At 36.4% G+C, this 17,058-nt stretch overlaps 1 protein-coding gene across 1 annotated transcript in view; it reads right to left on the bottom strand.

The window, feature by feature from the left end:
• Positions 1 to 17,058, bottom strand: part of LOC149287444 (cystine/glutamate transporter) — a 64,552-nt gene that overhangs the window by 40,685 nt on the left and 6,809 nt on the right. Inside the window, exons 2-4 of the mRNA XM_089492956.1 lie at positions 11,274 to 11,400; positions 8,186 to 8,301; positions 1,423 to 1,548 (exon numbers count right to left, since the gene is read on the bottom strand). Coding sequence (XP_089349082.1) covers positions 1,423 to 1,548; positions 8,186 to 8,301; positions 11,274 to 11,400 — 369 coding nt within the window. The remainder of the gene's footprint in view (positions 1 to 1,422; positions 1,549 to 8,185; positions 8,302 to 11,273; positions 11,401 to 17,058) is intronic.

The following is a 17,058-nucleotide window of genomic DNA, read 5'->3' as shown; positions in this document are numbered from 1 at the left end:
TTGGGGCTAACTCTGCTAATTTACAACAAGTGGGTAAGGAGCCCTTACTGGTTGGTTGTCTATTTGTAATTGGGCAGGTAACTAAAAGTTATATTCAAATGAAGTTAGTCTCTTCCAATTGTCTGAAACATCTGAAAGATCTCTTTTAGAGATATAGCAAGAAGCTTTGAATATTCTAGCAAAGGTCTTAGACCATTTAATTATGTGTTTAGATTAATTTTATCAATGTAATTGTTAACTCAAGTAAAAGTCCACATGTGTTATGCTTCTATACTCAAATGAACAAACAAATGCTGGCAGTATAATACACAAAAGATTAAAAAGGATTTGTAATTATAGGGACATATGCACATTAATGCATATGATATTTGAGAGATTCCTTTAAATGTATGTGGTATCCCCTTGCAAATGCATGGGGGATTCTGCAGAGTTTCTTCATATGTATTTGCTCAGATGTATTTCCCTTGAATTTAATGGTAGTGCTTATGTGCCACCAATTGGTGACTTTAAGCAGCCAATCAATGGTGAGAATTGTCAAAGCATGGATGAGGCAGGAAGCTCCTTAAGGTAATTGTTTTTTTTTAAGTTTGAAAGTAGTTTAATATGCCCTTTTCTTTGACGAGGCTGTGAGGGACAGTAGACTGTCCCATGAAAAAAATCTGATGTAACAGGATGCCTAACGTCACAAACACAAGTCAATGAAGTGACAACATCAGATACATACCTGGGAATTAGCACATTTTCCCTCAAGTGATCCAGGTATTATTACTGATTACCAGGCCTCTAGGGAATCTTTGATCCCCAAATAGACATTGGGGATTGGCATATAGTTCTGCTTAAGGCCAAACCTACCTCCCTCCTATTGATTTCCTTGTCTTTTGAGGCATTCCCTATGCAGCTAGCCCCATTTACCTGGTCAATCCAATATGGAGCAAGGTAGGAGCGATGCTGAGAGGTTCCCATATTACAGAATGGTGATATATAGCCTATTGTATGCTATTATTTTGTCATTTGTTTTCAATTTACCTTCTCTGCTTTCCATAAAATTCTAATGATTGTAGACTATCCTTTACATACACTCCGTTTAGTCTATACACATTTATTTTTTTATTTTTTTTTAGATGCCATCTTTACTTTGTAAGCATATCCACACTGAACCTCCAGGCACCACTTCCAACTGATGGATTCTGTAAGTAACTGTTGAAAAAACATTAGGTTCTTCTGAATGGAAAAAAATGGAATATTCAGTGAAGTTCAATACATTATAAAATATCATATCTTAGTTTCTTTTCATTTATTCTACCTTGGGAGAAAAGTTTATTTCAAACAAATCTGAAATGAATGAATGAGAGAAAAAAAACAAAACAACATAGAAGATAAAATAATACATATATTAACTGTTAAACAAATGTAAGTGTGTACCTTTAATTAACTGCATAATTCCAGGAACTATAATTATTAGAATGGCTATAAGCTTGCAAAAGGTCAAAAGAATCTGTATCCGTGCACTCCAGCTGACACTTAGGCTGTTCAAGACCATAACTATAGCTAAAAAAGAAAAGAAAAAAAAGGATTTACTTGAACATATTATTTCTATAATATCAGTCTATTTTAACATCACTTACCACAAGATGTTGAACTTACTACATAACCTTACACAACCAAGGGATATGACAGTCTATGCTCTAAGTCTAAATCTGCTTTAAGACAGGTAATGAGCCATATGTTTCTTGGTTAATCATTTAATTGTAACAGAGCGGACAGAACATTTCAATGAATGTCTTGCTCCCTGGCATTGAAGTACTTTTAATGCTGTGGAAAGGTCAAAAGTTATAGAAAGCTCAATTAGTAAGTATTTACAAAGACGTATTAAAAATTTAAAACATATCTAAGTGAATAAAACAAGATATTTATTTGACACTATCATTAATTAGCACATTTGTAGTATGGACAGAGAATGATGTGTGATTCATTAAGGTTGAAAAAGATCTAATGAGCACCTGTCTATATAATGAGCAGTTTAAAAAAACAACATGTAGTAGACATTTTAATAGCAACATTATTAATATTGTGCATATTTCATAATTTTAATACAACTGAAAGTGTATGTAATGGACATGGCTGCATTACACAGTTGAAATATTTTAACGAATGAGCCAAAAATTAGGTGAAGGTATGTACTGTTTAGATCAGGAGCAACTGAAAGGGTTGCCAGCTATGTCATTTAAAAACATATTGGAAAAGGGAAGTTCATTAAATACCATTGTGGTCCCTATAGGATCTTTGGTATTTTATGAATGACTTCTGTTAATTCCATACACCAGTAATTTCAACATAGTCCTGAGCAGGTCTTTGGTAAGACAGCTGCAGAATTCATGCGTGTCCTATATCAACCTATATCAACCCTGCTAAAGATACTGGCAACCCTTCCACTGATCAGTGATAGCATTCTGTTCATAAAGAGGGGTCTCTGAAATTAGTTCACATATTGCTCAACCTCCGATTCCATGTATAAAGCAGTTTCAATTGTTTGTATTTAGATCACTCAGTTTGTATATTCAAATGCATTATCAAATTAACTTCCATTTTTTAAGACAGCATCAGGCAGCTGTGACCCTCAAGCCCTCTAAATACAACCGCCATCACCATATCTTGGTATGATGGGTCAGAGGTAGTTCCCCTCTCTCCACGTCCCAGTGAAGATGTTGGACTATTTTCTTGCGTAACACAAAAGGCACAGTGTAATGCACACAAGACATACCTTAACATAACACAGTTTTACACACACACTGGATACAGTTTAACACACGCAGGATGCAGCGTAACACACACAAAATGTATTTATGTAGTGTAACACACATAACACACAGTTTAACACATGCAGTATGCAATGTAACACACACAGGACACAACATAATGCACACTGAATGCTGTGTAAAAGTGTAGCACACTCTGACACAGTTTAACACACAGAACAGAGCGTAACAGACAGACATGAAAATGTCCTCACACAGCATAACACACCCAAGACAGTGTAACATGCACAGGAGACAGCGTAACACAGTGTGATATATACAGGACACAGCGTAATACCTAGGAAACAGCGTAACACAGACTGGATGACATGTAAAACGGTGTAACGGCACCACATAACAGAATGTAATGCACCCAGTACACAACGTAATGCACACAGGAAAGGAGACAGTGACATGGAAGAGTTCTGGAGATAAGGTAGGGGACATTGCAAATATCTAAACCCTGATTATACGCAGCACCACTAATTTAAAAAAAGCTTAAGTGCGGCTTATAGAGTATATTGGGGCAATATGGTTGGGAATGGACGTAGATATAATCTAGTCCCAGTTTTACAAATGTACATTGATAAAGTCCTAGTAGGTACCATTTTAAAGCTAGAATGTATGTACCCAAAAGACTGAGGTCTTAAGAATTCTTTACTCTCTGTGGACAGGTGTGTTCATGAAACTGTCTATTATAGAAAACCATTGAGTTTCCTATTAGGGATCCAAATCGAGGGGACATGTGACAAACCTTAGATCCCAGTGAATTAAACTCGTTTTTCCTTGTTTGTTCTTATAAAATAAATGTCTCAGCATATATAATAATATGCCTGGTAGCTTTAGAAATAACAGTATACTCACATGTATTAAACACCATACACTTGTTGCTTATAATTATAGGCTACTACATCTTAAAAGTACAAGTTGAATAATTGCAACATATGGCGTGCAGAGCTAGCAAAAACGCTCTACACAAACAATGTAATTAATCATTTTGCTTTCCCTATTTTGCAATTCCATTTTCACAAGACACCTACATATCGGGATCAAAATCCAACTACAATCAAACCATTATAATATTATTATTCAGAGCCACCTTGTATGTAGAGTATATAATTCCTCTTAGCTGAGGAGGTAATACATAGCATAGAATGAAAAAAAATTGTTACAGGGTCACCGTACCCAAGGCTGGGTACCCCTGTTTGAGGGCTGAGGAATCACCAGTCAGTAGCGTCATACGGATAGCTCCTGCTATCCACAGATCAGTCAGACCACAATTCATGCAGTAAAACAAGAACCACTTTTATTACAAACATACAGAACTTATATAGAGCCATAATTCTATTAAGATTCCTTTACCAGAGGTTCTCAATACACACAGAACCCAACCCCAAATCCCATCAACTCAGGCAGTACACAGGCAATGGATAAGGTGAGGGGATTACGTGATACAATGGGTTTCCCCCGCCTGTGTTATCCCCCTGAGGCTGCCGTCTGGGCAAACAGGGCTGTGATGGCTGATTTAGAGCTCCGGCCAGGTTACATGATTGTCCCTTTGAAGGGCTGGAGCTGCAGCCACATTCAGTCCGGCTATAACTTAAAAGCATCCTATAAAATATTACCGGGCCATGGGATCAGAAACAGGACACAGACGCGCTCCATGACCCGGCTAAACAGCACACAAATCCCCAACAAAGATCTTCAAAACGCCCTCACCCAATGAAACACTTTGTGCATACTGCCCGACCCAGAGTTCCATGAAAATGTCTGTCTCTGCCTGGGGACAGGAGGTCCGGGGCAACGCCAGTTAACCTGGCCCTGTCACAATCATCTAATCAATTTACACCGTAGAACCCTCCACAGCCTGGCACAGTGCAACCTTAGAGAGCAGTAACCAGTCAATTGAGCAGCAGCACACTGGGGGGTCTGATTGCACAAGAGGTACCTTTTGTACCTGTCTGCCTAGACCAGAATGCATTGCTGCTGAGAAGAATAGATTTGGCCTCTCCCTGCCTATTGGTATGAGTAAAAAAAACCATAAACTTATGTATGGTACCACCATTTCTCTGGAACGACAGAACTGGAATTCTTCTGGACATTAACCCTACCTCTTTACTTGGTAGCTTATAGATGGCCCCTACTGTCGGTCAAATTCTGTTTCTTTGTTTCTTAAATCTCTAGTACTAGGTTAATCCACTTATATGCATAGTACACTAAAGTAGCAGTGCGGTGCACACTAGATACAGTAGATCTTGGATAGGTAGACAGAAAGTTGGTTGGGTAGATGAATAGATAGATAGATAGATAGATAGATAGATAGATAGATAGATAGATAGATAGATGTGGTTTTCTGCTCACTTCTATGTACTCCAAGGCTATACCAGTGACCTTTTAAATATGGATTAACAGTATCTTGTCTAGGCCGTATTACTACTCCTGCCCTCTTATATGAAGTTTCATTTTTCCTTTCCGTTTACTTATGTTCTGCTGCCAGCTCAGCAAGATTAGATCAAATTCTGACTTTCTCCAGTGTAAAGGATATCAAGAATATTATAAGGTCAAGGACCTGCTGATATTTTTTTTTTCCTGGACATTTTGATACAAGATTTAATATCCTCCGCTCTTTGAAAATATATTAAAAATAAAAAACGCAATGACTGCATGCTAGGTTTCAAATGTCAATAAAATAAAGATTCCACAATTCTAATCAGTCTTATCAGCCAGACACATTTTGAATAAATATAAATCAATAAAAAATGGGGGATGCATTTTAGTAATATATAAGGATTACTATCTTATTATAGTGGTCAATATAGGAGTACAATTGTAAAATGTTTCAGTTTTTATGTCTTTTATTATTACTGTTAGTTTCAAAATACCCTGCCCAATAGAAATGGTAGGACAATCATCTGAGGTTTATGAAGTCTCCCTGAAGAGCACAGGATAGTATAGGTGAATGAGGTCACTACATTTGGTGATGGATGGTCAACCTCTGGTACTTCTTTTGAGTTCAGGGGTTACCATCATAGGAAATTTAACACAACATATATAATGCCAAAGGTTATCTATTCCAAACTATATGGGTCAATGGTTTGCTATCATACCACCCTTGGCACCTGAACGTGTGTGTGTGTGTGTGTGTACATAAAACATCGCTGTTCCTGTCGCAACGTCTGTCTTTAATTTAACATATTGCACATGTGACTGTTTCGCCACCTTAAAATGAAAGCATCTTGCTTAATGTCCTCTCACACAATTTCATGAAAGTAATGACTCATATCATGTGTAAAATGTGTCTAAACGGTGTATTCTTGCTAAAGCATGAAGGTCACAGTCTGTGTATATATATATATATATTATCAGCCCCACCCTTGTGAAAGGGTAGTAATATACTATCACTGAATCTGTATTATTGGAGCTAAATTATTTTTTAAGTGGGTCCCCGTTCATCCTGAATTTTTCTCATGCTCCTGTGATCTCGATGACCTTGATGTTTTTGAACATCTGCTCTGCTCCAGTCTTCCTTTTTTTTACAAAGATGTATGAATAAATTAATTAACCTCTAAAACTCAATCTGGCATTTTAGCCACCATTTAATTACTAATGCCCATGTGTTCAAATAAGTATTTTCTTGCAACAGGTGGCCTCCCTGCCAATTTACTAGAACTTCACAAAAAAGCAGAAATAAAAGGAAGTTTACACATGAAAATAGTATCCCTTGTTTTAATTAGCACTTTACTTTAATTCTAACATAAACACAATGTGGAATGTTGTGTGACATATTTTACAAAATATTTATTTAATGAGCAAATATGTATATAAGTATAAGGCTTCTTTATAATTGCTGCCATGACAATGACCTTTTATAAATGAATTACATATATGTATATATGTACATATATATATAATGTTTATGATTACATATATGTTTCTAGTTCTAAAGTATATAACATTATTCATTTCAGGTGATTCTGCAATGATAAAACAGGATTTCGCAACATATCAAAATCAAATAACATAAAATTAGTTTGAGATGGATATATATATATATATATTTACATGTATGTCTGTGTATATCTGGCATGCTGAATATATATATTTGAGCGTGTTCTTGAAAAAAATATTCAGCTGTTGTATGTTTTTAAGATTTAGCTGATTTTGGTTTATAAAAAGTATGTCCAGCACAAACGGGCATCAGTATGAAAGGCACATTCTGATATTGTGTGGCATACTTCTGAAATAATAACGTATGGATTACACAATGGGGTAGTATGGTAAGCCAGAAGATTCCGACTGTATAATATACTACTTTCTCACTTTACTGGCACGAGAAGCATAAAATACCGTTGAATGTCCTCAGAACAGACCCATTGCATATCTCCCGGCACTCTAGGTTTGTACAGGATAGTCCTAGCCCCTATTTTGGGTAGCTGCCCCACTTGCTCATTATTGTGATGTCATGTAGTACAGTACACCTGATGAGATGTAGGAGTTCAGCAAAAGCACATATTTTAAAGTCATATTGTTTCCTTACTGTAATTGACCTACTTATAACCAGCAACATATTCATGCTGGGTACTGCTCTATGCCCAACCCGTGGCAGCTTCCTCCTAATGCTCTTGTAAGGTTGCACAGTGCCAGGTACACCTCTATGGAGGCTGAGGCAGCTAGGCAGCCCCCCTCCCCCCAGTGTGCTGCTGCTCAATTGGCTGGTTACAAGGGAGATCTGTGATTTCCCCAATTGGCCCATTTACACTATGGAGGATACTTTAACAAGCCAGCACAGCCTCCATAGACTCCTTTATGTCATGGAGTGCCAGGATATCACAACGTTTCTCCCACAGTGTAATTGGGCTGGTTGGGGAGATCAGAGACCGCCCCTGTAACCAGCCTAGTGAGTAGCAAAGCACTGGGGAGTTTAATCCTCTTACCCTACCAAATGCAAAGAGAAATGGCAGGCTCAACAAATGAAATGAAAATGTCCTGTCATAACATATGCTATTTTATATCACAGCATCATGTGGACTATATACCGGTAGTTATAGTAAGGGATACCATTAAGAGACTTTTCAATAGCTGTCAAGGGATATAAAAAGAGACATGTAAAAAAAACAACTCAAAAGCTGATTTCAAGAAACTTGATCTTTGTTATCATATATAAACTTAAATAGCATTTAACGAAAAACACTATTTTTTTATTTAGTATACTATGCGTTGCAAATTGAAATTGTTCTTTAAAACCGAGCGTTACCTAAAGTTTAGCAAGACTAATAAACAGCAATGTTAATTAACTTATGATTATTATTATTGTTAAGATGTCTTTATTTACATATTAAAACAACATCTAAATAGAAGTATTTACAAATGCACGTACAGTTAACACTTACTTATGCCCAAAGCTGTAACCAGTTTGATAGCAAGTTCTGGTATTTCACATTGTATGAAAAAGGGCTCCAGGATATAGCGTCCAAATGCTAGGGATATCACTGCTGTCGCAGCTGGGCTAAAACAAAAGCGAAAGAAATCTTCATAAAGTAGGTGATTTTTTTTGGGTGGAAATGCAAGGAGACAATTACAAATTCATTGCATTCTGTGTCACACTAAACATTTCTTGTGTCTGCTTTGTTATATAGTACATCTCACTCATTATGCAGATGCTCAAACTAAAATATATGTATGGCTGCAGAGCTTTGCCGGATGATGCATACAAATATCAAAATAAAGGCTGTTCTTTCTCATGGAAATGCAGCTCTGACTGTCTAGGTAAAGATTACAGGACTATTCACTAAAACATGCTTTTGTCGCAGCAGAAAGGAAAAAAAAACACTCGGAGATGACAAGCCATTTCATGTGAGTTTTAGTTCTATGTATTTAACAGCATTTAACATGAACTGGAACTAAAACATTGCCGACAATTTGCCTCTTGGCTTCAACAACAGGCAAAACTGACAAAATCCTCACCTCCTTCACAAAAAAAATAGAGAGAGAGAAAGGAAAATGTATGAATTACTGATGTGTATTAGGGCAATTAGTGAGGACAGGCTCAGCCATGCAGGGAGCCCAGTAGACAGTCTGCATTCATTCAGTAAGCCGGCTCAGTCTTCTGGGGTGCCTCTTACCCAAAAAATGGTTTAAGTCCTGCTGAGGTCGGCAGTTGAAGCACTTTTGACATTCAGTATAAACCTACTAGATAAATAGATAGATAGATAGATAGATAGATAGATAGATATTTTATTTAAACCATTCACTCCATCTAGTCTGCCCCTTTTTCATGCTGTAATTTAATAATATGTAACATTTTCCTTTTTTTTGTAATGATTGCATATTAGCTGTCACGGGCACACAATGCACATTAGAGTGTCAGTGCTGTATTGAATCATAAAGGGCTGGGGCAAGCCTCTACAAGTGGTTCCCAGGTTCACTCATACCTACTTATCCCTGGTGGTGCAGTGCCGGGAGGTCAAACAAGGTCAAGTAGGTTCAAGTGAGGGTAACAAGGATACAAGGGGAGTGGTAATTATACAAAGAGAGACAAGATCGTTTGGGAACACTCAGGCAAGGAATGAAGGGCTAGCAGCATTTATATACGGCTACAGGTGGCCGGCCTCTCCCATTAGCTTCAGGTAACTGATATCCTCAGAGCAGGATTGGCCAGGTATGTCCTTTATTGAATTTCAGCCAATGAGGAATGTCTAGGTAAGTAGGCCACGCCCTCTTCCAGCCGCAGCTTAATTACTCCATTGGAGAGTTCTAGGGCAGAGATGTGACCTATTCAATTTATATTTGAAAGGCGGATTCTGGATTTTGGATTCTGTTTTTTTATTGTTGTTATTCTGTCTCTCGCTGTTTAAATAAATCTATCATTAAAATTATTGACTGATCATGTCTTTGTCAGTGGGCAAATGTACCAAATCAGCAGGGGGTCAAATAATATATTTCCTTCACTGTATATAAAAAAGATTATAATTGGTATATTCTAGTATTTTTTTAATTGGTCTGAAATCTGATTCAATAAGTGTTGTTATATTTTTTGTTCTAATAAACACACTGAAATTTATTTTTGGATGTAGTAATGAGAGATAAGCATAACATGGGCTTCTAGTCTCTATGTAAAATCAAACCAAACTGTCATTAGCTCAAACTAACCAGAACCACCACATTAAAAGTTACAAAACACATAATACCCTTTCAAAGGAAATAAGAATTGTTACCATTAATTACATAAACTCTTGCAAATGAATCAAACTGTCAGAGAGTCAGGAGGGATTTTAGAGGAAAATGGGATATAGCTTTTAAGAGGTTTCACTGATTTTTGCAGGGAAGGTATTACTAATTTTTCACCTTCCAAAGTTAGAGTATCATTGAATCTGAAAAGTAACCATCAGATAGTGGTCAGTGACATTTATCACCACTCTTCTATGGTTTCTGGGAGATAGAAAACAATTGGCTATGACTTAAATCTACTGTGGGGAGAATTGTTGCCTCGAGTATACTGATTGTAAAGGAACCTGGACAAAATGTTTTGGAAATAATACAGTTTTAGATTTGACAATTGTAAAAAAAGAAGGTTAAACAAACATGATGGTGCAATTCCTTCAGGTCATCTTTTGTCCTCCTCTTTAATAATTCTAAAGAACTGAAAGAAAGGGTTCCTAGCTCCCTGAAACAACTTTAGGACAAGGAGACAAGACCATCCAAAGCTGATGTGAAAATTGCTGCTAGGAAAATATAGAAAGAGATTATGATGCTGTGTATGAAATTGTCAAAGAAATGTAGCAATTAGGATCTTTACAGGCTATGGAACAAAAAAATAAAATAGAAAAAGAAACTATTGAAAGTTTAAAAGAACTTCTAAGAGTAATTTCCGTCTGTAATCTTAAATCTTTTAGTAAAAACTATTCCCGTAATTTTTGTGCATTGTTCTGCAGAAAATGAATGTAGTGTAGATGGTCTTCTACGTTTAATTCTTTTGAGTGTATTATCATCTCAGACTGTTTCAATCTAAAATTGAGCAACTTGCACACATTTCCTAGCATAGTGAATAGATGTAACCTCCTCAAGCCCCACTTAGAATTGATGCTTGTTTATTTTCCAGGAAGAATTACCAGGCGGCATTTGCATGTGGTCTCAATGCTTTCCCATCGATTGCTGCAATAATAAACTAAAACAATTTCAAAATGATACAAACTAAACTGCTAGAGATCCAAAATGTTGAATTCAGGGGCTGAAATTGGAGTCATTATTGGAACCAAATTAAATGGTACCCACTTGGGGAAAATAACATCCCACCGCACTTTTAAAATTTTTTTATAGGTTGTAAAGATTATTGAATTTCTAAGCTCTTTGACTATGCATGCTCAAATTTCTAGAGAGCTGTTGAAACACCAGCAACCTAAATGTACTTTTATGTTTACAATATTTAACCTAATATAAATTTACTTTAAAAAAAGTTAAAAAAGAAATTGCTTTACTTACCGTATGACTAATAGTTCTACCCAAACCCTTACAAATGCAGGCAAGGGACCAAAAGCCTCCAAAATATAGGTATAGTGACCTCCAGATTTTTTGATACATGTTCCAAGTTCTGCATAGCACAGGGCACCTGTTAAAATGGGACATCATTAGTATCATACCAATTACATTGCATCATGAACCTCATAGGTTGCGGAGTTAAACTTACTGAACAATTATAGAAAGAGGTTAACTCACTACGCCGAATGTTTATAGGGGGGTTGTGAAAAGTCAACTCTTGACCTTATATTATGATCGGTTAATCCAGGGCTTGACAAATTTGTTGTGAATCTAGGCGCCAGGTAAAAAAAGTTAGGAGCCAGGATTTTTTTAAACTAACAGTTGGTCAGGAGTGATCTGATCATCATCAGCCCACTTACTAAACTCAAAGCATTTGACCTGGAAGCACCCTGGACTTTCAGGTCAGAGCTGTTTTTTTTTAAATTATTTTTTTTAACCCTTTCAATGCTGATGTTCCATTGGAGCACAGCATTGACTGATATTTAGTCCCCACAAGCTTGTGGGGACAAATGTTAACCCCTGCAATGCCACGAATGTGTCATACACAATTGTGGCATTGAAGGGGTTAACGCTGCACTGTCGCTCTCAGGGAGCGATCAGGCAGCAGGGGGGGGTGTTGGGGTTGCTCTCCACACTCATGGGGAGGCCAAAGAACCCTCTCCCCTGTCCCTGAAGCTGCCTCTGGCAGCTGGAACTCAAATTGCTGGTCTATAGACCAGGCATTGCAGGGGGAGTCTCTGATGACTGCTGTAGGCTTCCCTGCCTACAGGAATCATCAAAGGGCTTGTGGGGGATCGTTTTTGCTGTTGCTGGTCTGCCTGGGCTTCCAGGCAGACCACCAGCAGCAGAGCCCCTTACAAAATGGGAATTAACCCCTAAATGCCGCGATCGCGGCATTGAAGGGGTTAACGCTGCACTGTCGCTCTCATGGAGCGATCAGACAGCTGGGGGTGTTGTGTCAGGTAACCACACTTGTGTGGGGACCCAATAAACACACAATCCACTTCCCTGAAGCTGCCTGTGGCAGCTGAAAACGCGATTGCTGGTTTTGCAGCAACCGCATTTTCAGCCTACAGGCTCACTCCGTGGGAGTGATCTCAGGCTCGGGGGCGGGCTCGGAGTGGCTGTGCTGTCTGCCCAGACTTCTGGGCAGACAGCAGCAGCAGCGCCCCCGTGTGGTGACTCAGCCTCTTACATCCACAATTTTTTCTGGATGTAAGAGGCTGACAAAACCTAGGCGCCAGGACAAAATTCTCTGTCGCCATGGCGACCTGGCGCCTGGGATTTGTCGAGCCCTGGGTTAATCATAATGGACTTCTCCTGAAAGAAGAGCCGAGTTAGCTGTGCAACATGCATAGTTAAATCTGGAATTCCTCACATTTTTTATTTAGTGGTCCTTCATCGTGCATAGTGAAGAGGAAGTGGAGAGATCAGATGTTTTAACTTACCCACAAAGAAGTGGGTTAGTGGACTCACTACACCTACAGAAATAATGGTAATGAGCAGAAAAGAATGATACAAAGTAGGTCTGGTGTGGAACATGACAATACTTAACTCTTATTATAAGGCCAGGTGCTCTAGCAGAACCATTAGAAGAACATACTGTTCTTCTTGACTGTGACTTTTATCCCTCAACTACACTTAAATTAACGCTTCATCGACTACATTTCTAATTTTATATTATTACTACCAAGGTGCTTTACATCAATAGAAATACTGGTTAGATTCTGCCATTCTTTTAAACTTAGATTTTTTAAAAAAATATATATATTATTTTGTGGATATTTGGTTTAAAAGCAAGAGAATGTAACTTCCTGTTCTGATACCAGGTATTCCCTTACCTGACCTTTATAATCAGGTGTCAAATGTAGGATTCAAATTAGTCATTAAAGTAAATTCCTGTCAAGGAAAAACTTGTGTAATTTTTGATATCTAAGTATTTGTTTTTGCTTATCTTTTAATTTGATATCTGAGGTGTATTTTAAACAGAGGCAGATTGTGACTGTCCTTGTTCTGTGAATTAAAGTAACACTAGGTTCATAAATATATAATAAAGTTGATTAATCTGAGTGTGTAACATTCTCTCTCTGTCCAAACATATAACACTTTTACTACTATTTAGATCAGGACAGTAAATATATATATTTTCTTGTTGTTGAACTTTCAGGTGGCCATTCACTTCCACAGCCTACATCTTAGAAATAATTTGTGTTTGTAATGGTAACATTTGGTAAGTCTATAATGATTTCAAATAGAACAGCATTGAGAACACAGTGTACAGAAGGGTAACACAATATAAGAAAGACGTTTGTTCCAACAAACTTGGTTTCTATACCATCAACAAGAAGTTGACTTGGCTGCATTACTCTGGGGCGAGCAGCAGGGAAATTGTGTTAATTAGCATAATGAGTAATAACGCCAATAATGTGATCATGGTTATTTCCAAACCACTATTGCAGAGGTGTTACAATTGGGAAATGTTATGACACACCCTAACTGTATAATTCCATTGGTGATTAAGTGCCAGCAAGTAGCCATATTTAAAATCAATATGTCTAAACCGTGTGTAAATTACTTAGCATCTGAAGCAATGTAGTTACGGGTGATTCCTATGCTATGTCTCGGTGATTGACAGTAAACAACGCTGGAAGACGATTAAATACTGTATGTTTCCTTAATGCAATTTCAGATCCATATTCACCTTCTTTCACCTGATCATTATAAATTAACAAATTAACAATTTAACAAATTATGGCAAAAATATAAAACCTTTTCTTGTATTATAGGAGACTATGAGACTGAGTACATACTGTATTAAACACATAAAACAAAATAATACCTGTATTTAAAGTTACGAAACGTAATTTCTAAAATTAGCATTCATATCACGTATAACTATATCTCATGCTGTTCTTAATATTTTATTGTGATTCTGTTTAGATTGCATATAGTAGCCACTGTGCATGTTTAGGAAATCCTGTTATGTACCCTTGTTTCTAACATAATTATGATTACATAAAATTAATTTTAGACCATTTCATATTTAAATTAAATTATGCATCTTTTGAACATATAATGCAATATTTATGAGGAAAACAATATAAAAGCTAGGGCCAAAACAAATCTTTTTTTTTTTTTTTCTTGGTCCATAGGATAGTTTTTAATAATTTGATTAATACATTTGGGTATCTCTCCAAAAAAGAGAACACTGAGGTTCCAAACACATACAATTTTACATCTCTTTCTCTCATATGCCAAAAAAGGGTATCAACCAAAGCAAAATAAATTTTCTCTTGGACTAATACATTTGTTTCTGTTTTTCTTATTGGGCAACAAAGGGGTTATTTTAATCATCTATTTTTACTAAAAAAAAACACTAAGTTAATTTCTAGAACAAGTTTTTAACATTTTTATAGACCCCAGGGATCCCTCTTGTAACACCGGCATTAATAAATATTTTTTTCAGATTTTAAGGGCTGCACATCTTTTTTTTTTATATTATCATGTAGTTGTTCTGGGATTTTATATGGGATCAATCCTTATTCCTGGTGCACCCCAAATCCTATAATTGTTTGTGTTTGTGAAATTTTAGGTTTTGATGTGCATACATCAGAACTATAAGAACATTTCCATGTAGGACCAGACCCTTCCAGATGGTAACTTGTTTTAAAGTTGCATTATTCTTTTACACAAAAAATCTGTAACGTACTTTAATGTAAGTGATGTACTCCAAGTATTGGATGAATGATATTGTTTCAGTCACCAGATACGGTAAACCAATTATATTTTTTTTAAAGCAGGTATGTAAAATTCACATTAGTTTTTGGAAGTTACTAGAAAAATCTGACTGCTTCTACTAAAGTGAGTGATTAAAAAATGAAATGTTGAAATAAAAAACTACTCAGTTTTACCATAGAAGCCTCCTGAGAATAAAGAGGAAGCCATCAGCAAGGTCTTTGTTTGTTTCAGCTGAATAAAAGTATGGCCAAATACGTTGGGACATTCTAATTGGTCATGCAAGACGTCAGACTGCAGTGCCTTCTTATAGCTATAAAAGCCATCTTCCCATAACTTGTATGCTTATTGCAAACCAACCATAGTGTAAATACTGAAATCTGGTTCTTTGCCATGCATTTACCTCTTGTTTGTTGTCCTTTGTGTCATCTGGTATGTTTCCATTACATGCTGGCCCCAATTATTAATATTATTCTAGGTTATGTTTTACAATGTAACCCAAATATCTTTGTATTTTATTTTATTATACATTGGTCTGGTTTTATTTATTAACATATATTTTAACTTATCTTACCAGTATTTTTTTTGACCACAGTCTGTTCTGTGATTTCACCTACCAGATCAACTACTTCTTTTTGCACAGTATGCATTCTTGTTGTACAATTTGCAATAATAGGCTGGTCACCAAACCAATCTTGAATTAAAATCATTTGGGCTGGTAGGTGCTTCACAAATAGATTACAAACTCATATTGTAACTTCTGTCTGACCCTTTGTCCCAGACACTTGACTCCACGCATGTATAATCCCCAAAACAATGCAAAGTACAACTATTCTAACGCTACATTATATGGTTGTGTAGTTATATTGTGACTTTAAAAGTGTTTTTTGTCCCCTATATCAATAAAAACATCCTTAATAAATAACACTTCATAGCAATCAAAGAAGACATTCCACTAGTGTCCACAATTAAGCTTATAAAATATGATTCAGTTTTGCTTCTTTGCTGTATTGATGTCAAACCAAAATATTTGGGGGGGGGATAAAAAAAGCCTCAATAGAAGATGTCAACTCAGATATTAAGATACTTAAAAAAAAACCCACAAACATTATCTTAATATATGAAAAATGATCAAAAACATTATTATGACAGATAACAAAAAGCAATACAAGATGTGCCATTTACCAAATTTCAGGTTTTTTTCACAAACAAGTTCCATAGCAATCTAAAGGGAACGACTGAGAAATTGAAACAATATGTAATATATAGGTTATGATAAATGGAGGGCAATTATATCTCTGGTACCTAAGAATGAGTGGAAGCTCTCATTGTAGACATTAATATTATGAAATGTTACTCAAAAGTCTGGTAACTTCAAATCTAGAGTAAAGTAGATGTATAATAAAATCCATTATTTGTTTTATAAAAAATAACATTGGTTATCTAATGTGATTGGTTATTAGACTTGTTACATTGATTGGGTAAAGCCTAAATAATGACTATGTAAGGATCCAAATTATTATTATTATTATAAATAGTACCAGTTGCTCTCAACTTGTTTACCACAGAACTATAAATAATGCCCGGCTGACATGTGGGAGGGATGAGTGGGTGATGTATTACAGTCACTATTACCAAATCAGAGGTTAGGTAGAAGTAACATGGATTGCGACGTACTTCTTCTAAAACAAAAGAAGGAACCAACAACCCAACAATACAAATTATTTTTCCATTAAATCTACTGCAGACTTAGGGTAAAATCTACTAGAAAGCATAATTACAGAGCCTGAAAATTCTTAGTGCTATTTAGTTAAAGTAATCATAGGATAGCGCATCTAGAAAGCAATGCAAAGTTTAAGAATTTGTTTTATTGCCATAGTACCTGTTGGAATGACCCAGTCAGAAGGAACATTTGATTAGTTGTTATGGTTATAAGACGACCTTACAAGCTGTGTACCAGGATCATTTCAGCACCATGACAAGTTCCTTTTTT

This window comes from Sceloporus occidentalis, unplaced genomic scaffold (genome assembly GCF_023333645.1).
Source record: "Sceloporus occidentalis isolate IW3139 unplaced genomic scaffold, rSceOcc1.0.p SCAF_61, whole genome shotgun sequence".
Classification (NCBI taxonomy): domain Eukaryota; kingdom Metazoa; phylum Chordata; class Lepidosauria; order Squamata; family Phrynosomatidae; genus Sceloporus; species Sceloporus occidentalis.
The sequence above is the reverse complement of the archived record's forward strand: the minus strand, read 5'-3'. Positions and strand labels throughout refer to the sequence as shown.